Source organism: Amblyomma americanum, chromosome 1, assembly GCF_052857255.1.
Source record: "Amblyomma americanum isolate KBUSLIRL-KWMA chromosome 1, ASM5285725v1, whole genome shotgun sequence".
Lineage (NCBI taxonomy): Eukaryota > Metazoa > Arthropoda > Arachnida > Ixodida > Ixodidae > Amblyomma > Amblyomma americanum.
The window spans coordinates 51,878,753-51,903,686 of record NC_135497.1 but is presented as its reverse complement, the minus strand read 5'-3'; the positions used below and the strand labels follow the sequence as shown (position 1 = coordinate 51,903,686).

Below are 24,934 nucleotides of genomic sequence, written 5' to 3'. Positions count from 1 at the left end.
CTCTCATGAGAAATTTAAGCGACGAAGCGGTGGACCAGTTGACGGCCTACCTAAACAGACTATTGGAAGAAGGAAAGATATCAGCTGAGTGGAAGCATGCCGTAGTAGTCATGATCCCCAAACCAGGCAAGAAGCTGCAGAGTTAGAATTGACTTGGAAAACTGTACGAGAGGATCGTCACGAAATGCATCCAGCAACACCTAGAAAATAAGAGGCTCTACCCAGCCACCATGCTCGGCTTCAGGGCGAACCTCTCGACGCAGGACGTACTTCTGCAGCTTAAAGAAGAAGTCCTGGAGACAATGACCAAACAAGGGGAGAACGTATTCATGGCACTCAACATAAAAGGTCCGTTTGACAACGTCGGCCACGCCGATATAATGGAGCGGCTAAACAACACCAAATGCGGGAGAAGATTCTATGACTATGTCAAAGACTTCTTTACCAAAAGAACGGCCACGGTGGGACTAGTGGAGCTGAGGAGTGACGTATTCACCACCCCAAGCAAAGGAACACCCCAAGGCTCGGTCATATCGCCCATACTCATTAATGTGGCGATGATCGGCCTAGCGAGAAGACTCAGCAGAATCTAGGGCATCCAGCATGCAATGTACGCAGACGACATCAGGCTCTGGGTGAACCATGGATCCTTGGGGGAAAAGAAAGAACTGCTACCACAAGCAGCAAATTGCGTTGAAAGATACGGGAAGAAAAGAGGACTAGCCTGCTCTACAGAAAAGTCCGAACTATTGAGTGTATAAAGACATCCCACCGACGCGCGCTTGAAGTGAAACTAGAGGGGCAAAACCTCCCGGAGAAAAACATGATAAGAGTCCTACGGATGTGGCTGCAAGCAAGCAGAAAATGCAGCCGCACACTCTGCCTGCTCGGCAAGTCGGCCGAACAGGTAGGCAGAATGATAACCAGAGTCTCCAACCGAAGACATGGAATGAAAGAAGAAGACACGCCAAAACAAGAAGCCTCATAGTCAGTAGGGTCATCTACTCGCTGCCATACCACCCCATGATCAAAAGCGAAACGGAACAGGCAGAGACAATCCTAAAGAAGGCCTACAAGATGGCACTCCACCTGCCAAGAAACGCATCGAATGAGAAGCTGCTACAGCTAGGAATCAGCAACACCAGTGTGGAGCTGGCAGAAGCACAGCACGAAGCACAGCTGCAACGACTCAGAAACACGACTGCAGGAAGAGAGCTGCTGACAAGGTTGGGTCGCGATCCAATGGGGCATCTAGATCGAACCGCCGATATACCCGACAAGATCTGTAAAACCCTGCAGGTCAATCCCATTTCGAAAAACATGGACCCAAATCTCCACGCGGCCAGGAGACAGGTGTGGGCAGATTATGTGGAGAGGTACTTAGCCAAATTATAAAACAATCTTCACGGCTGCAACCATGTATCCATGGAATAGACGCGAAAGCTACTACAAGACAGCTTCGGAGATAGTTGATAACGCAGGCAATCTAATCACCTGCGCAACTACACGTAGTGTCAGGATAGCGGAAGCGGAGGAGGTCGCTATTGCACTGGCAGCGGCTAAGGGCTATCGAAAAGACGAATCATTGGTCATCCTAACAGACTCAAAACTTTCGATCATTCAGAAACTATACGAAAAGTAGAATCTGCAGGGCTGCCTTGGCTATCCTCCGCGAAGCAGAACACCTCAGAAAAACAGCAACCCACAAATTAATCTGGATTCCGGCACATACGGGGATGGAAGGAAACGAAAGGGCAGACAGCTTGGCTCGAGAGATCACGTACCGAGCCGAGCGGCCATACGCACTGGGGCAGCACTTCACCGTGGAGATCGGATTTTCAGAATACCTAAACTGTCAAAGAGGCGGGAGAATTAATATACTGCCCGCCACATAAGGGCCTAACACAACAAAAAGCAGTTAGTTGGCGGAAGCTGCAAACGGGAACATTCTTTAACCTACATATACTTAGCAAGATGTATCCTACACAGTCTAGGAACACAAGCCCGTGGTGCGGGGCAGCCCCCACGCTTTACCATTTAACCTGGGAGTGTAAGCGAAACTACACGTTCCACCAACACAAACCCCGAGTGCGGAGCAGTGGGAGAGCCGGCTCACCAGCTGCGAGCTAGCGTCCAGGAGTGGCGTCCAGGGGTGGCCCTCAGGGGGTTAGACTTGGTCGCAGCCGGGACAGCGGCGTTCCTTGAAAGCCGGGCACACATCCGCACGGTGGCCGAGCGAGCCGCTGTTAGGGCAGTGCTCGATCTTCTTTTTGAACAGGTAGCACCTATAGAATACAGAGTAGTATTAGATGTGCTTAGGCGACCAGTCTTGTTCGAAGAGGATGATGATCGACTCTGTCGAGCCCATGCGTCTAAAGTCGAAAATGGGAGGATTCCGCTCGTGACTGAGACGGACTTTCATGTCTTCGTATGAGCGGTCGAGAGGCACTCCGTGGACGACGACGCGGGCGCAGTCCTCCGGTGCCGCTTGGTAGGAGTGTATATCGTAGGCGGTGCCTTTGTTCAGTATGGACTTGATGTCGAGGTAGCGGAGTCTGCGCTGCAAGTCGGGAGTGTTGATGAGGATGAGATTTTGGAGGGCGTTGATGATGACTGTGCTGGGCATAGCCTCTTGAGGTCCCAGGCGGGCTGCTTACAGAATGGCATCGCGAAGCACAATGCCTTTTGCGGCCAGAAGGTTGAGGAAGCCACGGGGACGGAGGATGATCTTATGATCGTCGATGGGGAGCTTGGGGGCGGCGTAGAGAAGACAGTTGGGGCGGCCGGGGCCGACGCCCGGCCGCCCCAACTGCAGATTCGGAGTGACGGTGAGAGGGGATTTGCGATTGGACCTTCGCTTATCGTGCGCTGATAGCCAGCCGATAGTAGAGGTAAGTTCCGAGGCAGATATGTCTTCTCCTTCTACTACTGTGGGATCCATGCCTCCGTCGAGGCGCCGACACACCGGTGGTCCGAGCGCGAAAGCTCCGTCTATAGCGGAGTTCGGTATCTGTGGCTGCTGCGCCGCAAGGCTTCCTCAGAGAAGTGGGGTGTTGAAAATATATGGACTTGCCTCTTAATGTGGTGGTCCAAATCGGGTAAGGTTGGTATTGGCAGACTCCTGACCAGAAGCAGAGGCTGATGTCACTAGTTTCAGACGGCTGGGATGAGTAAATCTGGTCGTAAAGGAAAGCGTTTGCGGTGCGCATGAGAAGCGCATCCACTCACTTGGGCTCCGAACGCCATTTTTTCGCTGTCGAAGCGAGCGGAGGCGAGTGCAACGACGAGGTACGCGGTGTGACGTCAAACCAAATAGCGGCGGCGGCGAGCCGCGCGGTGTGACGTCCTCAGTGATTGGGCGCGCGGCTACTGTTCCGGTGTACCCGGGTTCGAACCCGACCACAGCGGCAGCGTTTCGATGGGGTCAAAATACGACCGTGTGCTGTGCGATGCCAGTGCACGTTGAAGATCCCCAGGTGGTCTAAATTACTGTTGGAGACCTCCACTACGCGTCCTCTTGCATTCTTTCACTCCCTCCTTTATCCCTTCCGTTAAGCTGCGGTTCAGGCGTCAGCCTAGATGTGACACATACTGTGCCATTTCCTTTCCCCCAAAACCAACCAATTTTCAACGTTGTAGCAGACACACCACTGCAGCAAAAAGCCGGATCAGCGTCCATTGGGTGAGCAACCTCTCACGATCAACCATTAATTTATCCGCCACCTGGCAGGGTGGGCGCGTTGTCCAGTGTGCGGAACGCACCGTTATAGGCCAAGCCGCGTCTATCTCCGGGTACACGACAGCTTTCGCTCTCTAACCAGATTCAGCATAGTTGCACCGCCGCAATTTTTTTCCTTTCTTCTTTCACTCCCTCCTTTATTCCTTTGCTTACTGCGCAGTTCGGGTGTCCACGAACACGTGTGAGACTTTTACTGCGCCATTTCCTTTCCTCTAATCCAATGTTCTGTTTTTCACTCCCTCGCGCTCTGCACAGGCATGGAGCGTCAGTGAAATGTAAACCTTCAAAGTACTGCGAAAGCAACAGCCTATACTAATTTTGTTGCGTTGTGAGGTTGTCTGCCTAACCTCTGGATTAAAGACTAAGGCCCCCTTTTACAAACGATTCTGTTAAGCCTGCAAGATAATGAGTGTATTTTAAGTACCACACTTAGTAAAACTCAACTTACGCTGGAAACAAGTGCGCCTTTGCGCCTTCTACAGAATAAGATGTGGAGCAGCTGTAGCAACAGAATAGATTCATCCCTCAGTATTCCGTACTTATCCCTGTAATCATTTACGAGGAACGTTTACTACGTCAGTATAGAAAAGAAAAAAAAATGTATCTGTATTATATCTTTATTCAAGAGAGCCGACACCATATGTTCTTCACATGAAAAAAAAAACTTTTTACCACGACTAAGGCCCGGTATACATGCGACGCTTTTTCCGACGATCTTCGCGCGGCAGAAAACGTCATGGCGGTGCGACGCCCGGCCGGAGATACAAGGAGCGAAAAAGCGGTAGCCCGCCGCCGCGTATCTGCGTATCTCATCCGCGAAAGCAATGTGATCAACAAGTGGAAAACACCACTGAGCGAGGAGCTCTTTGAGAGCAGCGACGCTGACTCCTCTGTCAGAATAACGAAATTGTTCATTTAGACACCACTGTACTTATTGCAGCACGCGTGCATAATATCTACAAGGTTTTGCGTGCTCGAATGTATGCGATCGCGTACCTTTCGATTCCCGCTCAGCCGTGGCTACCATCGGCTGCGGTTTTCTTCGGCACCTTCGCTTCAGGTAGAAAAAGCGGGCATTTCGATCCAAGGTTCGGTCGTGTTCTCCAAAAAAGTGAGATTTTATGTCTGGTGAAGCGTTTATTTCCACGATAATAACATTTCCGTGCAACAAACACAGCAGTGCTCGTCGGCCATGGTGGCCATGTTGGCGACGGCGGCGGCCGAACCGGAAGAGCGGGCTTTCTACGCTGCTATTGGCTTGCTCCGGCTGCCGCTTCCGGTCTCGCCGGACGCCGCGCGTCAATATCTGGCGGGGACAGATGGGCGGCGGCGGGCATTTTTTTCGAGGCCGGGTGTCAAATGCGCGCCGTCGGGCGAAAATCGCCCTGAAAACGCTCCATGTATCCCGGCCCTAAGGCGTTCGTTTTCGAGCGATTCCGTTAAGCTTGTGGCATAATATGTGTATTTTAAATACCATCTGTAGTTGAGCTCAACTTAAGCTGGAATTAAATGCGGCTATCTTAAAGGTAGCTAGAGCACGGTTGCTGCGTTTCACCTTGAATGTAGGTAGAGGTCAAACCTTGAGGCATAGACGATGCTTGAGCAAACTGGCGGTAGTCAGGTTCGACACATGACGTCAGATACAGCACTGGCACCAACGGCGGTTACCGCAACTATCTCGACTTTGACTTTCCCTTTGGCCTCCGGTCAAGTGGGAAAGCGTCTGCCGGCATCGCATGCGCAGGTCAAGAAAGCTGGTTCTGCTACCCGCATGGTGGCTCAGTGGTAAGGACACTCGGCTATAGATCCGGAGTTCACGGGTTTTAAACACGCCTCCGGCCGCCCCTTGTAAGAGAACGCCTCAGAGGTAAAGCCCAAGTACCGCATGTATCGGGTAAGTGTTCGCAACTGTTGCAAGCTGGGCCACAGAGCAGACGTGTGCCCTGAACCACGTCATCCCATCTCCGCCGCTTCGGCGCGGCCCATGAGCCCCAACCAGCCGGCCAACCATACACCTGTCAAGCCACGTGCATCGTGTCCGAAGGCCCACATCCCACCGGTAGCAGGAGCTGCAAATACCGTTTCGTGGCCGCCAACCAGCCCAAATAATCCCAATCATCCACGAATGCTGTCACTGATTCCGGAATCTTTTCACATGGCCGCCAGTTCCGTTCCCGATGTCGTGGCAACCAACAACGACACCCAAGAAATGACTCTTTCGCTCCACTGCGAAGCAGCAGCTCCAGCTACAATAGCTGTAGGCGCTCCTCATCACGCTCTCGACATCCCCAGGTACTCCCAGACATGACAGGAGAGCAAGCCCGCCAAGCAGGTCGGATAGAAGTCTCCTGCACCAGCTACAAGCCCACTAGCCAAACTGCAGGTACGAGAACTCGCAGAGATGGTCAAGCAACTACAGCTCCAGATGGCACAGGGCAATGCCAAAATTCGCAGCGTGGAGTCCGCGCAGGCGCACCAAAATCCGCAGCCGCAGCAGATGGCTCGCGTTCCCATCCCTACCACACAAATAACTCTTACATGGACACCGACGAGCCCATATGTACTAAGCACAAGGCTCCCTCGGCCTCCACCTCCGACTATGATGCCAAATTCGATGCCTTTGACGGTCGTATCTCTAAAATAAAGGACGCCCTCCAATGACTGACCCCCCCCATTGACCGTCTCACTGACGGCTGTTCCGCCATGGCAGCCAATATCCACACCCTCACCATCCGTCTTGACCGCCTTACGGCCACCCTCCTCCCCCCCGCAAATGGTCGACCTAACCACTCTCCTCCTACACCCACTTAGTCACCTGGTCCGACTCCCGCACCCGAGAGTGCAGCCGCACCCGCGTGTGCTGGCGGTATTCTCAAAACCGCCATAGCGCTTCCGCTGCGCTCCGAACAAAACACGAAATGTAATGGCTAGAGCGCCCATCATGGTGTGGCAATTTAACTGCAGGGGCTACAAGGCAAAGCGGAGAGCCTTGGAGCATACCCTGCAGGCCCAGCCATACGCACCACACATTATCGCGCTCCAAGAGATGTGCACTAACACCAAACTCTCTAGCTATGCCGCCTACAACCAACCGGTGGCGCCGGATCTCCGCCCGAGTACCGCCATCCTGGTACACCGCAACCTCACAGCCAATCAGCTCAATCTTGACTACGCCGAAGTGCCATGCACTTTCGTGCAGGCCCTTTCCTACTGCCGAACTGAATCCCCGCTCAACATATTAAATGTGCAGAGCCCCCAAGTGACAACAGCTCTAAGATAGCCTCTCTCCTAAGCAAGTTCTGTGCAGCCGCGCGCAGCGACATGCTAGCTACAGTGGCCGACATTAACGCACCGCACGCCGAGTGGGGCTGCCCCCGCAAAGCTTGTGGTCGCAAAGGAGCCAAGTTCTGGCAGACAGCCTAGATTCTGGGTCTCACGCTACTCCTCGACCCCGCTCAACCCACCTGTTTCGGCAACAGCGTAACGCAAGATAGCTGTCCGGAACTCACTTTCTCCCGCAATATCCCAGACGCGCGCTGGAAAAATTACGGTATGAACACACGTGGCGATCACTGTGTTCTCAGCACTACCTTTACTGCCACATACAGCAAGCCCCCCCCCATCCGTCGCACTGTCTCACAAACCAACTGGGACACTTTCCGGTACGTCTGAGCCCAGCACCCGCTGAGCTCCATAAACGACCTAGACACATAGATAGAGAAACTGCTCCGTGACGCCGCCAACGCCACCTCTATGGTCACCCAGGAGGACGATGGCCCCACCCCCGACGCCAAACTCATGCAGATGTCGGGGCCTCAGCACAGCCTCGATCCACGCTCGCTAGCTCCGATGCACACACAACCCCCTTTTCAAGCTTCGCCCCTCTAGCCTCGAGCGAGAGATCGAAGCCCATTCTGTCAAACTCAGTCAGGAGATATGGCACGAGACTTTGCGACCGCCTCAACGGGCATTTGGGATGCAAGAAAACGTGGTTTCTGCTGAAGCACTTGCTAGATCCGACACACGCCCAGTCTTCATCCGTCAAGAATCTCAACCGCGTCATCCAAGCGTTTCAAGGCAGCAACGATGGAAACCTCGTTACCTTGAAAGACCGATACATCAACACCTCAACACACATACCAATCCCATCGAAATACACGAGATCTAAGAAACCAAACATGGACAGAGACATCATGGCGTCGGAAGTCCGCGCCGCCCTGAACCACATCAGGGTGCCCTGAACAAGATGCTTCGCAACCTCGACGACCATTCAGTCGAAACACTTGTGGACCTTTTCAACCACAATGACATGAAGGTCGCCTTCCAGACTCATGGAAGCATGCCAAGGTAATCTTCACACCCAAACGAGGCAAAAGACTCGAGCTGGACAACCTCCACCCCATCTCGCTCGCGTCTTGCCCAGGGAAGGTTATGGAGCTCAAACTTCTACGCACACTTCCTCCTCACGTAGACAATGAGGACCTCCTCCCACCATCATGATTGGTTTTCGGGAGGAACGGTCCACACAGGACATCATGTGGCAGATACAACACGACATTCTCTACCCGGATCCCATCCGGGCCACACGCACGATTCTCGGCATCAACGTTAAAAAGGCGTTAGACAACATGTCCCAAGTATCTGTACTGACCAACCTCTCCCAGATGAATGTAGACACTCGCACCTACCACTATATTCCCAACTTTCTCCACAACACCGCACCAGAACTCCATATTGGAGATCTCTACAGAGACAGATTCACCATGGGTACCTGGGGGACACCACAGGGAGTAGTCTTGTCCCCGTTCCTCTTTAACATCACTATGCGAGGCCTCCCCTCAAATCTGGACACCATACCCCATATCAAATACTCGCTATACGCCGACGATATCACCCTTTGGACCAAATCCGGCTGGGACGGGGAGATACAAGATTCACTCCAACGGGCAATCGACACCGTCAGCTCTTTCGTGCAGGCAAACGGCCTCGTTAGCTCTCCTACCAAATCCGAAGTATTAGCCATCCGGGATAGCCGGGTTCGCCGACCCATGCCCGAGCTTTAAGAGGCGATCACTATCCACTTCGAAACCCACCTCATACCTCCAGTTCAGACCATCTGCGTGTTAGTTATGCTGATGCCGAATAACACGCAGAAATCTGAAGCCATCCGAAGCCTCCGAACCACCGCCCACCAGATGAACGGCCTCATCCGATGCATTGTCACTCGCCGCCGAGGCATGCGGGAGACCGACCCCTGCCGCCTCACACAAGCCTTCCTTAGTCTTGGTAGGATTGTCAACCCATTCCCCTACTACTACCTAGGCTGCAAAGATGAAGATGCGGTCCCATTGCCACGAACATGTTGTCCGGCCGCCACGATACGCGCCCCCAACTCAAGACGACACGTACTCCAGTGACGAACACGCCATGTACGTGGACGCGGCGAAATGCGACTCCAACACATACGTGGCCTGCGTAGCCACACCAACCACCACCCTCATCAACGCTGCCACAGTGCGCACTCACTCCTCCACCGCTGCCAAAGACTTCGCGATCGCGCTCGCCATCGCATATCCCCGCACACGCACGATTATCAGTGACTCTATACGAGCAATTCAAAATTTCTCAACGAACTCGATTGGTCTACTTGCCGCACACATCCTCCGCACCTGCACTCTCGACCGCACTGTCAGCTTAATATGGATACCTGCGCAGGCATCCCCAGGATTTTGGTCCATGCGCCTCGAAAAACCGGTCGCGCCATCTCGTGACAGCCGACGGTGCGGCGGCGCGTAACTCAAAGGCGATGAAATATAATAATTAATACCTCGTCGCGCGTAAAGGTTAGAGAATGGTTCTCTCGCCAAGATGTTAAACTCTTAAAAATTATTTTGTAAACTTTCATCAATGTAGCTGACATGCGGCGTTTACCATCCGCAATAAGCTGCGATAGCATGGAGCCTATGGCGAGGCCCTGAAAAATACCCCGCTTGATTTCACCTTATCGCTCACCACAGCCGTAATTTACAATATATCGACAAGATCTCGGAGCTTCAGGTAGAGTAATGCCCTACCTTTAAAGAAATATAATGTGTTTTACATTTTTTGAAGCAAAAGGTTTGCTGCGCTGTTTCTCTATTGGTCATGCATTCTCAGCATCGGCAAGAAGCGCGTGGCTCCCTCTCGGTGTTTTGGCAAGGCGCACGTCTTTTCTGCAGTGTCCCTGTTTTGGTAGTTTGTTTTGGTAGGCTGAGCCGTGCCATACAAATGCGCACTTTTATCAAAAGTGCCCCCATTTGAGTGAGGCTATGACCATGGGCTGCTATATAAAATGCTACAAGAAAGCGCATGGCTTCTATGAGGTATATAGAGGAAACTATAAGAAGACACTTTTGCTTGACAGGCACACTTTTAATTAAGCGCGTACAGTGACCACACAGGCATTGGTGACAGTGGAATTGCGTGCGCATTAACAGTGCAAAACAATGAAACTCCGAAACTCCGGGGGAATGAAATTCCCGGACGCTAATACTTAGAGCTCACTCAGCGATACATGTATGTGGGTCTTGCACTGTACATTGAAAATATCAAAATCGTGTATTAATGACTACATTTGAACAATAATATTATTAGGCTCAATAGCAGACCGCTCTTCGAAAGTTTTGTCGATGTGGAGAAAGTGCAGCACGGATGCCTTGAAGTGAATGTTGTAAGTGCCAGGCGGCAAACCTGATGCTGCGTTTTATGGCAGTAGGTGATTTGTCCAATGTAACAATTAGTAGCGTGGTAGTTCACAAATTTTTTTCTAAGTTGGTAAAGTGCATCCCATGATTCAATTGTTCGCCCTCGATAAGGGCTTTACCATTGCTGTAATCGATGCTAGTTTCGGCAATTATATAAATGGTGTACGTAAACTATGAACCGCTAACAAAGACTTCATAGAATGGCATGCTGGGAAGTATTCTGAAGACTGCGCCATCTGTTCAGCATGCAAGTAAATAAGCCGTTACCCAGAGCAGCAATCAAGAGTCAGACATTAATTAAATGTTCTTGATTAGGATTTAAATTTGCTGAGAAATGAACGGAAGTTATTGTCGTATAACAGGAGGTTTCAAACCTTACTGGGTTTCTCCAGCGCGGCGGCTGGGCTGTCCACCCAGCCCGCTTGTGCAATGTGGCAGTCGCATGATTAATTAGTGACAGGACGCTACGTGCGCGCGGCCCTGAATATGCGGTGAATTTACCGTGTTGCGAATATGTGTAACAGCACATATAGGCACTCTCAAACGAGTGGCGCGAAGATATTAATTTTTTTTTTGCATATGGGGTGCAAGCCTACCCCCGCCTTTTGTTTTTTTGCTGTCGCTCTCTTATGTACTTCTCGGTATCCTCTCTCTTTGCCTTTAATTCTGCCGATTGCAGTTCCGGTACTTGAGAGATTAGACAGCAATCGCCGGGCCCGCAACAATTTTAGATTACTTGTATTTTCGTCAACTGTTGTCTATGAAGCCGATAAAAAACTATTACTTCTTCGAGATGCGGCTCCGGGGGAGTTGCACCGACTGTCGGTGTAAGAAGAGGGTGCCATTTACAGGGAACGATTAACATCCTCCCGCGACTTTTAAATTTGCCTTCATTGGTTTCACAGCCTACGATACCAAGCACTCGAAGCAGGGTATTTTACATACCACGCCTTAGGCCTTTCTGTAGGATGACTGCCTTTGAAAGGGCAGAGGAGGCTTCCGATAACGGTGGCCGGCTAGTTTGTAGTTTGCATCCCTTCCTTTTTGACAATACTGGTCAAGCTTTCGCTGACACATTTGAAGTGCGAACTGCATGCGCGTTTTTGCCACTGGTGAGTCCTTAGCGTAAGCATATAGAGTTGTTTGCGTTGCTTCCTTTTCGGTTTTGGATGATACATCGAGTGAAGAATCTTGGGTATTCATTTCTTAGAAATGTTTTCTTTTACTGATGATGAGTTTTAATAGTGCAATGGCAACCTCGTACCAAGCGCAATGGGATGAAATGTTTTCTTCAACACAAGGTTAGGTGAAAGAGCATTTTCCAAGCACTTTAAGTTAATGGAACCAAGCGCCATGCTTCGAGAAAGCTTTAGCCCATTGGAAACCAGTTAATTGGTACACGGCGGCACTGGGGAAGGAATCACACACCGTCCTCGAGCAGCATGCTTAAAGCGATATGTCGTTGCTGTTGTCGTGGATTTTGGAACGAATAAGAAAGAATTTGGAATCGTCTTAACCAAAACTTGCTTGAATTTCACCTTACCTTTCACACACAATTTTTGGCAATGTTCCTCCTACAAAAAGTACGATAACAAGACCCATTGTTCGCAGCATCAAACGGATGAAGAAGGGTGAGGGGCGGTAAAGTGAAGGGCCAAGAATTTGAGTAGGTACATAGGAAGGGAAAAATTCTTTTTCCAGAGCTACACGACAGCCGGTTGCAGGGTGGTAAGGGGGAGGAAAAAAAGGACAGTGGTGAGGGGTCTTCTGCTGTAATTTGCCTGCCTTTCTTTTTTTCCTCCTTTTACTTTTCCTCGAATCGTGGAGCGCAGACCGTGGTTGCTTGTTGAATAAAAACTGAACATTTTGACAGATTTGCCTATCTGGTTTGGTTTGAAGAGTCATATAAAGTGTATGTCTCCAACCAAAAACTTTAATTTTAACGCAAAGTTTCGAAGCTGACTCGGCTCCTTCATCAGGGGTGGCTGATACCTCTGTCACCCCTATAAACCAACCCTTATATCCAAAGGCGTAAGGTGTGCAGCTATATGGCACAAATGTTGCGCCTTTGCCGCTAAGGGCCTTGGAGGCGAAGGCGTTCGTCAGAGACCTTTGGAGTTCAAATGCGCGGCCTTAGAGAACCTACGACCGCAGTGTCATCCAACGTCTAAAGTAAAATCAATAAAAAAAAGATACAGCCAACAATGTTTGAAAGTATTTTTTTAAATACAAAAGGTGTGTCTGGCTTTGCTTTTGGTGCGGGTGTTTATATTCTATGTGCATATTTCAAGACAGTGAAAGTGTTGCAGCAACATCGAGTGCTCCTGGTGGCCAAGGCAATACACAATACGTGCTGCTGATGATGAGAGTAGCTCTTGCAATACTTTTAAGGAAGCTATCAGAATAAAAAAAATGTCTGAGCTCAAGAATGAAAAGAATACCCCACTTTAATTTTAAAACATACACTTCACCCGCCTCGAGCACAGCAGCGGGTGCTAAGCCTGAACGACTGTTTCACCTTTGGGCTACACCGCGTAGGTGCGTCGCTGCTCCTTTAAGCTTGCGCTCCTTTCGTGAAAAAAGGTGCCTTTGCTGGAAAGGCCTTCGAGAAATGCCGTGTGACAGGGGTATGAGGGCAGTAGCTAGCTTGTTTAAGTATGGAGGGGAGGAGGCGGTCAAATGAACAAAAGCTGTGATGTGAAAGGCGTGGGGGAGGGGGTGAAAGGTGGGTTAAGACCGTGAGTCACGTTGTCGCACTGTGGCGAGGCGGTCAATGGCGACTTGCTTTCGTTCAGTTGAAGTAAGAGGTCCCTGGGCCTGTACTGGGGGCAGGTTTCCTTTTGTGCTGTAATGTTGATCGGGGTAATTTGGATATGCCAGGATTCGAGAAGGAGCCTTTTTTGGTAATTTGTTTCGGTTCCGAGGATGGTGGTTTCTTCGAAGTTGATTATATGGTGAGTCCGCGGAATGTTCGCCTACAGGAATGCCCTCTCTTGCGAAGTTGCGGACGTCGTTTCTATGTAGCCGTATTCTTTCTTTGAAATTTTTGGTTTCACCGATGTAGCTTGCGTCGCAGTCGGCGTAAGGAATTTTGTAGACAATGCCTTGGGCTTTTTCTCTCGGCGGCCGGTCTTTGGGAACATGTAGGCAAAGCACAACAGTATTTGTGGGCTTGTCCGAAACCTGGAGGCCCCCTTTTTTCAAGATTCGGGCGATGGTTTCGCTGACGCCTCCGACATAAGGTCGAGTGACGTATTTTGGTGGTGGCGCTGGTCCTTGTGCGTTCATTTCTTGGCGCATATTGTAGTGTTTTTGAAGTCGAGTGGTTTTTTCAATAAAATTTTTTGGGTAGCCGTTCATGATGATTTCCTTGGATATCGCCCGTTGTTTCTGTGTTATGTTTCTCCTCCCTACGGTTTGAAGCAGACGAAGTCGGTGCCTTTGCGAAAATGGCGCGGACAGGTGAGGGACACACTCTTGTCTCCAGGTTGTAAAAAAAAAACTTACAACCGATAATGTGTCAGTCCCGGCAAAGGGTCTCTCCAAACACGGACAAAAATCTCCCCAAAATTACATTAGAGCTTGTGCAGAAGATCAGTTACATTCTTTAATGCCTTCCACCAACCCAAGGAATTCCACCAGCTTTGTTAAAAGCGCAGCTCATCACACAGGTAAACAGTGGCACAAAAACAAATTTTGTATGGTTTAGCGTGGTTTCGCCAAATGCAACTAGGAACGCAAGCACATCGGTTTTCAGTGCTGTTTCGGTGTTCAGTTCCGTTGAGCACGGATGCAGTTGAAGAAGACGACGATATCCAAAACACAGCGCAATAGACTGGTATTTTAGGACGCAGAATGTGCGGCTGTGGCGGTGTTGTAGTTGTCTAATGCAGTAGCCAGCAAAACTGATGTGTTCGCGCCGCCCCTGGTTCGAGACTCACTGCCGGCCGTAAAATGATTCCGATTATATTATTTCAGGTCAAGTAAATCTCACACATAAAGACAGACCACGTCGAAATCCAAAATTGAAGCCTCAGTGCCAGAATAAAAAATGCGACCCCGTTAGTGCGCTGTTCTGCCAGCTTGTGGAGGCAGCGGTTGGTGCCAATGCGGCCGCTCGATGGAACCGCATCATCGAGAGGCCATGGTTCTCACCTGCTCACTCAGTGAAAAAGACTGCACGCTGAAAGGCTTCTACTTAGAGCCTTTACTACGTTCCTTGTCTCGGCCTGTGTACAGTACAAAATAAAGCCAACCATTGTGAATGCGCAAGACCTTTCTGCGGCCACGTAATTGGCGACAGCTTCAAAAAGCACGTGTTTTCGCCTTGTGTGGCAAGAAATGAGTCGAATGGAGCAAACTGCCCACTTCACTACAGATCATTTGGTGACGAAAGTGGTCGAGCACCGTGCATCGAGTCTCCAACGCCACTATATCAAAAACACAAGAACGCCGCTAAGTACAACACAAAAATCAGGAGACTCAAATTCAAATTCAAATTCACTTTATTTCTGGTAGAAAGCAAGTATACATCATGAGCAAGAGAGTTTAAAAGAGGATTATTCTACCAAGGAAGACGAGGCAAAAGGCGTTTCATCTACGCCTGACAAGGCCTCGCCTCCTGGCGAGATACATTGCACTCTCTATGCTACAAAAGCCGTTGTAAAAAATATATTGTACCATTCATTACGTGTAGAAAACAGAAGCATTGTGAACAAGCATTATATGAAATTAAAACCGTAAGTACTACAGAAAACAAGAGAAATTTTCTTCACAAAACAAAAAAAAAAGCTTACATCACAACCTGTTAGTTATTATTGTGTCAGAAGGTAAGAACCGCAGTTGCATAAATATTTATCTCAACAAAAGATTAGCTCCTAACCAGAAAATTATTACAGAGTCAAAAGCCTGAAGAAGCAACATTTGTATCGATATATTTCAAGAATCCAACAAGGAACACAGCAATACAAACGAAACACAAACCTAAATGAGATAACAAGGAGACAGGTCATTTTTTTTCTTCCAGGAGTACTTTTTTTATCCGTGCTTTATAAGTATACGGTGACTGTACATTCACTGCGATGTCAATAAGCTCTGGAAACAAATTTAAAAGGACAGGAATCTGGTAGTCTAACGATTGTGTACCATAGGAAGTTCTGACCTTTTTTCTTAACAAATGAATTTGCCCTAAAGTTATAGCCGCAATTGTTTTTTTGGGAAAGGAAATGGCGCAGTATTTGTGTCATATATCTTTGGACACCTGAACGACGCCGTAAGGGAAGGGATAAAGGAGGGAAAATGGGCATTTTTTGTTTCCGTACGCTTCATACCACTGAGCCACAGCCGTGGCATCCCGCGCTATGATAAAGTGCTTGTTGGTAGCAGTTACCTATATCGTCGTCATCATCATCTTTCATCGCTTCGTTCTCTGGTTCGCAGGGGTCGTGCCGTGAAAGCGTACGCGTGATTAACGATAAAGTAAGACTCGTCTTTGTCACCCACAGCAGCTTTTATGTAGCCGTAAAAAATAAAGGCGAGAAGCGGACCATTTCTTGTGTGATGTGCATACTTGCAGTAGTTTTAAGAGCGTGAGCTCTTACTCATCACGTTTCTCGATTTCTTAGGGTCTGCTACCAGCTCCCTTCGGTGTGAAATTTTCTAAGTCCGATGAATTCAACATGGCAGCCTCTTTAGTAAATCAATTTTGCAACCAATTGTGTGATTGACTGTCAACATCATGAGTATATCGAATTGGTGATTGATTGGTTACATCAACTATAAATGCAAGATGTCAAATTTGTATTTCCATTGGTGTCCCCTCACTTTAATCTCATTCATATCAATTATAGTAAACCACACAGCTAAAGCACGAACTCCAAGCGCCCTTCGTTGGCGTACGCGCTCAGCGTCGGCGCTCTTGGTGTACGCCAAAACCGGCCTGCGCATGCGCACTGCAGAAGACGACAGCGATTCTCGGCGAGGCGCCGATATCTGTCCGTGCTAGATGTCCGTGCTAGCGAGCCAGCGCCAGGAACATGGAGATATGCATGCCCCTTTTCGACGCCCTTTCCCGCGTACACCAAGAGCGCCGACGATGGACGCGTACGCCCAGAAAGGGCCCTTGGAGTTAGCACTTAACACTGGTTACTCAACATCTTCCAGACAGCGACGGGCCGGCATATTTTTTGACAGATGACCGCTCAACATCGGACAAAGACGGCGCGGGTATGCCCCGTTAGCCGCGACCCGACTGTTTGCGTTTTCTTACAACCCAGCCAAGGAAATGAGTAGGGGAGCGGCACAGTCTGTCCCTCTTGAACACGCTGGGTGAGAAAAGAAAAAAAAGGAACAGGAATGCAAAGCCGCCCCCCCTGGGAAGCTCCCCGGTGTGAGGGGACGACCCAGGAAGTGGACATTGCGCGAAGCTTATCGGCGTCTCTCTCCCAAACCAGGGAGGGAGAATGCAAGAGGAAGAGGAGGCGCTCAACTTCATGCGGCGCGTGGTGGCGGCTTTGTAAACTAGCGGCGCATGAACCAGAATCTTGGCCATGCGGCGAACTCTGGGAACGAAGTGGTCGACGGCTTAGCCCGAGGCCTAACCAACCGGGCAGCCGACCCCTCGAACACGGATGCTCTCGCCGAGGCCCCCCATCCAATGCTAAAATCAACTTCAAGGAGACAAGACGCGTGTCCCGCCTCCCCACCGCGACGTCGGCCGAGCGCAAGCCACCCTGCTTCGAAGACTGCGGACCAATTCGCCTGCTGCGCCCGTGTGCTGTGCGATGTCAGTGCAGTTAAAGCTCCAAAGGGTGTCGAAATTATTCCAGAGCCATCCACTACGACACCCCTTTCTTCCTTTCTTCTCTAAGTCTCTCCTTTATCTCTTTCTCACAGCTACTGCTGCTATTGCTGTTACTGATAGCAAGAAAGAAAAGGAAAGTGCACGGGTCTGCCTACTAGCTCAAGTCGAGCCACGCTCGCTGCCATGTGCTGAATGTGGGAGAGGTTAATGATAGGAGAGCCACGACCGGCTTTGTTACTTGGATTTTGAAGCGAAAAGCTTCACTAACCTCGCCAACACCGGGCTTCGCGTTAGCCACACTACAGATTTGCCACAGCTACGCATGCGCGAAACCGAGTCACGTCACGCGGTGCGCTGGTGGTCGCTGCTGCCGCAGCCGTCGTAGGCACCGTGCGCTGACTCCGTCGTCTGACCGTGAAACCGAGTGACGTCACGCGGCGCGCAGGTTGCCGCTGCTGCCGCAGCCGTCTTCGTCGCCGCGCGCTGGTTCCGTCATCTGATCTTTCGCCATGGAAGGAGGGGAAGAATACCCAGAAGTGGTAGCGTGGGAGGAGTTGGCTCAAAAGAAGCGAGGATATGAAAAGTGCAAGGCTAGACAAGCTTCTGAAACGCCAGAATCACGAAATGCACGCCTTGCTGAACGCTTTTCGCCTCGAGGTATCCAGGCTTAACAGTTTAGCTAAACCTCAGCCCAACTTTTTTACAACAAAGCTGGTCACGAGGAGAGCAAAGATAGAAAAGGCGCTCGCTAATATTGCCCGGGCTGATCCCGGAGGCAGTGCAATACCGGGCAGACCCGTGGCAGCGAGTTTAAAGCCAAGGAATCCGCCATATTCCAGAAATAAATTTACTATCTTGGGTCCAAGGACCCGCAGCAGATACTAAGACAGGTGTCAGGTATCAAGTGCGGGGGGGGGGGGGGGTTACCGCTACTACCCATATCCCTCCCTCTTTTATCCCTTCTCTTATGGCGCGGTTCGGGTGCCCACCAAAATTGTGAGACATTTAATGCACCATTTCCTTACCTCTAAACCGATTTTCATTTGTTTTTACTGCCTCGCGCTCTGTACAGACATAGAGCCTCTCTGAAACGTCAGCCTTCAAAGTACTGCGTAAGCAACAGCCTATAATAATTTTGTTTCGCTGTGAGATTCTCTGCCAGCCTCTGCATTAGAAGACTAAGGCCTTCTTTTACAAGCGATTCTTTTCTGTCAGCGGGATAATATGTGTATTTTAAGTACCCCACGTAGTTAAGCTAGAAGCCAGCGCACCGTTGCGCATTCAAGAGGATGGGATAGCAGAGCAGCTGCAGCAACAAGCTTGATTTAGCCGACAGTACGTCTCGTATATGTGCTGCGCGTGCCCGCAGACTTTTAAGAGAACGTTTTCTACGTCAATATAGAAAGGAAAAAAAAGCTTCACCTACGGTCATGCCTTCACAGAAGCACCTGTGCAGTTAGTAGGGTCGCCCTATAGTAGGGTCGTCCACTGCAGAGAAGACACACGTCCCGAATTCAGATGACTTTTTCAGTCATGAAAGCATCGAACTGCGTTGCGGATTCCTCGCGGTAGATAGGATCTATGGAGGATCTAGGGAGGATTATGGAGGGAAAATGCGAAGGCGCCCATGTGCTGTGCGATATCAGTGGATGTTAAAGATCCCCATGTGGTCGAAATTGCTCCGGAGCCCTCCACTACGGCACCTCTTCCTTTCTTCTTTCACTCCCTCCTTTATCCCTTCCCTTACGGTGCGGTTCATGTGTCCGCCGTTATGAGGTACACAAACTGCACCATTTATTTCCCCAGAAACCAATTTCCAATAATAATATTAACTGGTTTTTGGGAAAAAGAAATGGCGCAGTATCTGTCTCATATATCCGCGGACACCTAAATGGCGCTGCAAGGGAAGAGATAAGGGTGAGTTAAAGAAGAAACGAAGAAAGAGGTGCCGTAGTGAAGCGCTCCGCAATAGTTTCGAACACCTGGGGATCTTTAACATACACTGACATCGCACTGCACACGGGCGCCTTAGTGTTTTTCTCCATAAAAACGCAAAACGCTAAGGCACCCGTGTGCTGTGCGATGTCAGTGCACGTTAAAGATCCCCAGGTGGTTGAAATTTTTCCGGCGCCCTCCACTTTGAGTGCCCTCCAATTTTTCGCGCCGAAAGAAATTAGTCCCCCACGAGACCAAGAAGAAAAAAGTAGTCGAGCGCACAGGGGCGCGTGGTCGCTTGTGCTTCGCGTGGCCTATCGTCACGTGACCTTTCCGGCGGGCATATATGGAGACGACATGCGGTCCTCCGAATATCCGGACCCCGTAGAGTATCTGTTACAGGTCCAATTGGACTTATTTTTAGAAAGGTGGCGAAGATTTTGAAGGATGCTTCACTCCCGCCACCGGTTGGCCTGGTATTGCACTACCTCCGGGATCGGCCTTGTCTTTAGAGCGTCTGCACGTAGTAGCGATTGTGGCTCGGCTTAAGCCAGTGAGCAGGCCTGTGCACTTTCCTTTTCTTTCTTCCTGGCAACAACAGACAGACAGACTTCAAAGGAGAGCAAAGAGTGAAAGAAAAGACACCCCGTGCCCTCCTACATTTAGCACGCGGCAGTGACCGTGGCTCGGCTTGAGCCAGTAGGCAGGCCCTTGCTCTTTCCTTTCCTTCTTCCTCTCAGAAACATCGGTCAGTCAGTCCTGCAACCCGTAATTCTTGAAGAACCGTGGAGGCTGGGTCCTACCCAATTCAACTCGTCTCTATATACAAAACTTAAAGAATGGTCCAATCAGATTTGTGGCTATACTGGCCCCAGTCTCAAGACTTCGTTGATGTTTGTCCCAAGGCGGTCTTACAAGTGGTGCTCCAGGAGTGGCGTAGAAAGACCAATTGTGCATATTTTGATAAGTTGATAAAGCTGCTACGAACGCTTTATTTTCATCAGAACGCATATTATAAACAGTTCGTTATAACGAATCACGCTCTTCACAAGGAAAGCCGCGATTCATTTGTTCATCATACACTGCTCAATCCTGTTCAATCCTGCAAAGTAATTAAATTATTCTTCTGTACACACACTTCAGACTGAGAGAGCCGCTGTTTTGCAATCCACAGGCATACATAGAGGGCGAAACTAAAACCAAATTTTAAAGCAGTGTAAAAAATACAGTACATTAAGGCGTATGTCACAGCATGGTAACGACTACCATTTTCTTCAAATCGTTAATGCGTTCCCTTCCTGGACCATGCATGTCTAGCTTAGCACGCAAACTCTTACTGTTGTAAGACACGCATATGCTGAACTTTGAGGTTACGTTTATTTTATTTGGCTCCGACTTTTTCCTTTTGGCTCGCTTCTTTTGCTGTCTTAATTTGTGATTAGCAAAATTTCAAGTGACATTTAGTCACTTGAAGCGCGAAGCACGTATTCAATGAATGCGCATAGGATAATGCGGAAATACGCTGCTTGATTATACGTTGCAGTTTTCTTTCACTGCTTTCTTCTCTCATAGAAGTCGTTGTACATGCTGGAATAATTTATTTACAGATGCATTTAAAAATTTATTCGTAGTGCAACATTACCGGTAGTGCTGCATAATCGCAAGGCCAGAGCATGTGCATGATATGACCACAGAAATCGACAGTCACGAAAACCAAGAGCTGAGAAACATTGAGGGGCTTTATACTTGGTGGGCATACAGTTTTTCTCAAAAGTTTAGAACCCGTGGAGAGGGGGGTTAGAGGTGTCATTAAGCCATCCGGTAGAGATTGAGCAGCATCCGTGGCAGTCGTTGCATTTATAGTCGTTAGCAAATTGCCAATGCGAGTGTCGGATGCACATTGCTCATTATGGGAACTACGTCTCAATTGATTTATTTCTTCCTAAAAAGCTAGAAAAAAGTCAAGAGTTACTGCCAGCACACAACTCACAGGCAGTGGAAGCAAAAATTCGAACCGCTATGAGCAGATAAATCGGCACTTTTTTGTACTCAGTTTTTTTGTTTTTAGACAAATACGAGGGGGAGTCGGATGGCAGTGAGCCAACCCACCTAGCGCAAGAATGGTTCGGTCCATTTTCGGCGGGGCATGAGGGGAGCACACAGGCATCTATTATTTTTGAAACGGACACTCAGGTGTGACGATCCATGTTTTTTAATGCTCACATACAGAGGGATGAGCACGGTTGTGCGACATAACGGACGCTCCAAAAGTTGAGGAGCATGGGGTCGTGAGGTTTTCGACAGCTGAAGGTGTTTCCCAAGAAGTGATTAGTCGCCGTGGGGTTGCCTTGATCGGCGAAGATTGCATTTCATTGGCCACTGTGAAACGTTTGTTAAACGGTTCAAAAAAGTACGTGGAAGTTTCAAAGACAATCCAAGACCGTGCAATCACCCCCGACACAATTGAAAACGTTGATGAGCTGATGAGCCGTCGTTTCCACCAGATAGGTTCTGTTCACTTTTTATTTCGATCGTCAGGGACCATGACTGATTGAATTTTGTAAACCTGGAGTCTACCAATCATCTCCGATATTGTGAAAAGCTGCATCGGCCGCATGTCGCAATCAAGAACAAACGATGTAGAAAATTGACGAATGCTGTCATCTTGCTCCACGACAATGCCCGTCCCCACATCGCTGATCTGGTTACCACAAACTAGAAAAGTCATGGGAAACGCTGCAACATCCGCCATACGGCCCACACCTGTCGCTTTGAGACTTCCACATTTTCGGGTGCTTGAAAAAACAACTCAACGGAACCAGATTCGTGTCGGACGATGACATGAGAGAGTCAGTTACAGACTTTTTGAACCAGCAACCAAAGGAATTTTATGAGGCGGGAATCACGTGACTCGCTAGTATTTGGGACAAACGTCTAAAAGCTTATCGTGACTACTTCTATATAAAGTCCCCCTTTTGACATATATTCACATTGCCTAACTTTTTTGACTTCCTTGCCCTCGTGAGGATGCGCTGTGAGGTGGCAGACATACATCGATTGCCTACACGAATACACACAGCTATTACGATCTTCGAAAAGAAACTTTTATTGTCACGACCTCATGGACATAATACGGGTTTACCCGACAAAACTTTGGAACCTACTCATGCATACTAACAACCGTCCCTACAATATTTCTTTGAAGGCGCGTGACGGCTCCGATATTACAGATATCGAGCGATCCGACGTAATGAACACGTATTTCACCTCCGTCTTCACCCATGAGCCCAAAGAAAGCACCAAATTTGCCATGCCTACCCTAATTATGCACCTATGCCACCTATTGTCATCACATCGGAGGGAATCTCAAATCTCATTGACAATCTAAAACCATCCGCTTCCCCTGGACCAGACAACACCCGGCCAAGTTCCTCAAAAGAACAAAATACGTTGTAAGCCAAATCCTACAACTGATTTTCGCTAAATCTCTCGAAACTAGCCAACTTCCGGAGGACTGGAAAATAAGCAGAGTTGTGCCAATTTCCAAAGCTGGAGATCGCACCGACTCCTCGAATTACCGACCGATTTCGTTGACATCTATCTCGTGTAAACTCTTCGAGCATATACTATATTCGCATATTGCATCTCACCTTGATCAGGATTCCTTTTTCTTTCCAAACCAGCGTGGCTTCAGGGCAGACCTTTCGTGCGAAACACAACTCTGCGAGCTCACTACTGATCTTCACTTAAATTTACATTCCTCTTTTCAAACCGATATCATCTACTTAGATTTTGCCGAAGCCTTCGATCGCGTCCCCCACGAACGTCTGATGTCCAAATTCTCCTGTCTGTCACTCGACCGTCTCACTTTATCCTGGATCCACTGCTTCTTAACTAACCGCCAACAATTCACAGTCATCGCCGGTCATACATACGAAACTGCTAGAGTAATCTCCCGTGTCCCTCAGCGATCGGTGCTTGCTCCGTTACTGTTTTTAATATTTATCAATGACCTACCTTCTAGTATCTCATGAACAGTTCGACTTTTTGCTGATGATTGTGTCATCTATCGCCGCATCAGCAACAGCGATGATCAGAAAAAATTACAGGAAGATCTCAGCAAAATCCAAAAGTGGTGCTCCGACTGGCTAATGCAGCTCAATGTTTCGAAATGGAAATTCATGCACATTTCACGCAAACGCTCCAATCTCTATTTTTCATACACCTTGAACTCCATAGCCTTGTCTCAAACTAATTCATAAAGGTACCTCGGCATTGAGATAAAGACCTGTCTAACATGGGCAGATCACAAAACGAGTTGCTCTAGTACTTCCAGGAAACTTGGATTCATCAGGAGATCACATGCCCTGTCTCCCCCAGCCATCAAAGAACTAGGATATGTAACATATATTCGCAGCAAACTTGAATACGGCTCAACAATATAGAACCCTCACCAGGCCTACCTGATTGACTCACTAGAGGCCATCCAAAACCAGGCAGCGCGTTTCATCACCTCGCAGTACAAACCTCGGCTCAGTGTTACGGTCATGAAATCAACTCTCGGTCTGAAATCATTAGCGCTTCGCGGAAAATTTTCAATTCTCAGCCTCTTCCACAAACTGCACTTCAGCTTTCCAGCACTTCGGGAAAACCTCCTGCGCAGTCCTGTACGATCATCTTGCCGCATATTTAATTCCTCTAGCATACAACGCTTGAACGGCTCCACCAATGCATTCATCAAATCGTTTCTTCCTTGTGCGATTGAATTATGGAATAACCTACCCGAAAACATTGTTGTTGAGACTAATCTTTCCAACTTTAAGCAGCTACTCATCGAACATTTTCAAGAATAATAAAACTTTCCTTTACCCGGTGTCAGCTACGACGCACGTAAAACGACCAAACACTTTGTTGGACACGTTCTATTACGGTAGTGTGCATTTCTTTGTGCTTCTTCACATTTTCTTTGATTGAATATATTAATTTGATTCTCTTTTACTTTGCCTAGCTTTCTCAATTTTGTTTGCGTTTTCATATGTATGACTGTCGGACACTATGTATCCCCCTTAAGTAATGTCCCTATGGGACCTTTAAGGGTTAATAAATGATGATGATGATGATGATGTATGTTTAGGTCGTAAATAAAATGATCATTATGTACAAGCCGGCGCTTTTTTAAGCGAAAGCTCCACTATGCTACCTCGTAACGATTTCGTATTGCTTGTGGTTTTGCCCTTCAAGTGGTGGTGATGGTGGAAACATCTATCGCCAAATACAGAGGGGGGCAAACCTCCTAAGATGGCACGAGGCAACCCTTAGGGGGCTGCCCTTGCAGGGCAAAGGACAGCCCTTAGAGGGCTATCAGCTTCAGGGCGTCGGTAATTATCGGGCGCTGGTCAGCAGCAGCGGAGCTGGCCAGGAGATTCTCCCAGTATGACTCCGCAGTGGTTGGAGATGGAGGGTGTGGGAAGGTATGACATGTGAGAGGGACATGAAGGAAAGCTCCCATTTTCCAGCAGAGCTTATAAGAAGAAAGGAATTGATCGGGGTCGCGAGCAAAATGGAGAACAGGGCAGGGAGCAGTTCGCGTCTTGAGTCGGCGCCTGTGGGAGGTTAGCGAGGGAGCCGGTGGAGCGTAAACGCGCCGGGTATCTCGGTAGTAGTTAAGAATATCTTTGAACGTAAGCAGACACTCCCGGGATTCCGGAGGAGGTC

At 49.0% G+C, this 24,934-nt stretch overlaps 1 protein-coding gene across 1 annotated transcript; it reads left to right on the top strand.

Moving 5' to 3' along the window:
• The first annotated feature begins 230 nt into the window (after nt 1-230).
• On the top strand, nt 231-593 carry LOC144094505 (putative nicotine oxidoreductase). The gene has a single exon (XM_077628450.1). The coding sequence runs from the start codon at nt 231-233 to the stop codon at nt 591-593; it is 363 nt and encodes a 120-aa protein (XP_077484576.1).
• Nucleotides 594-24,934: the final 24,341 nt, after the last annotated feature.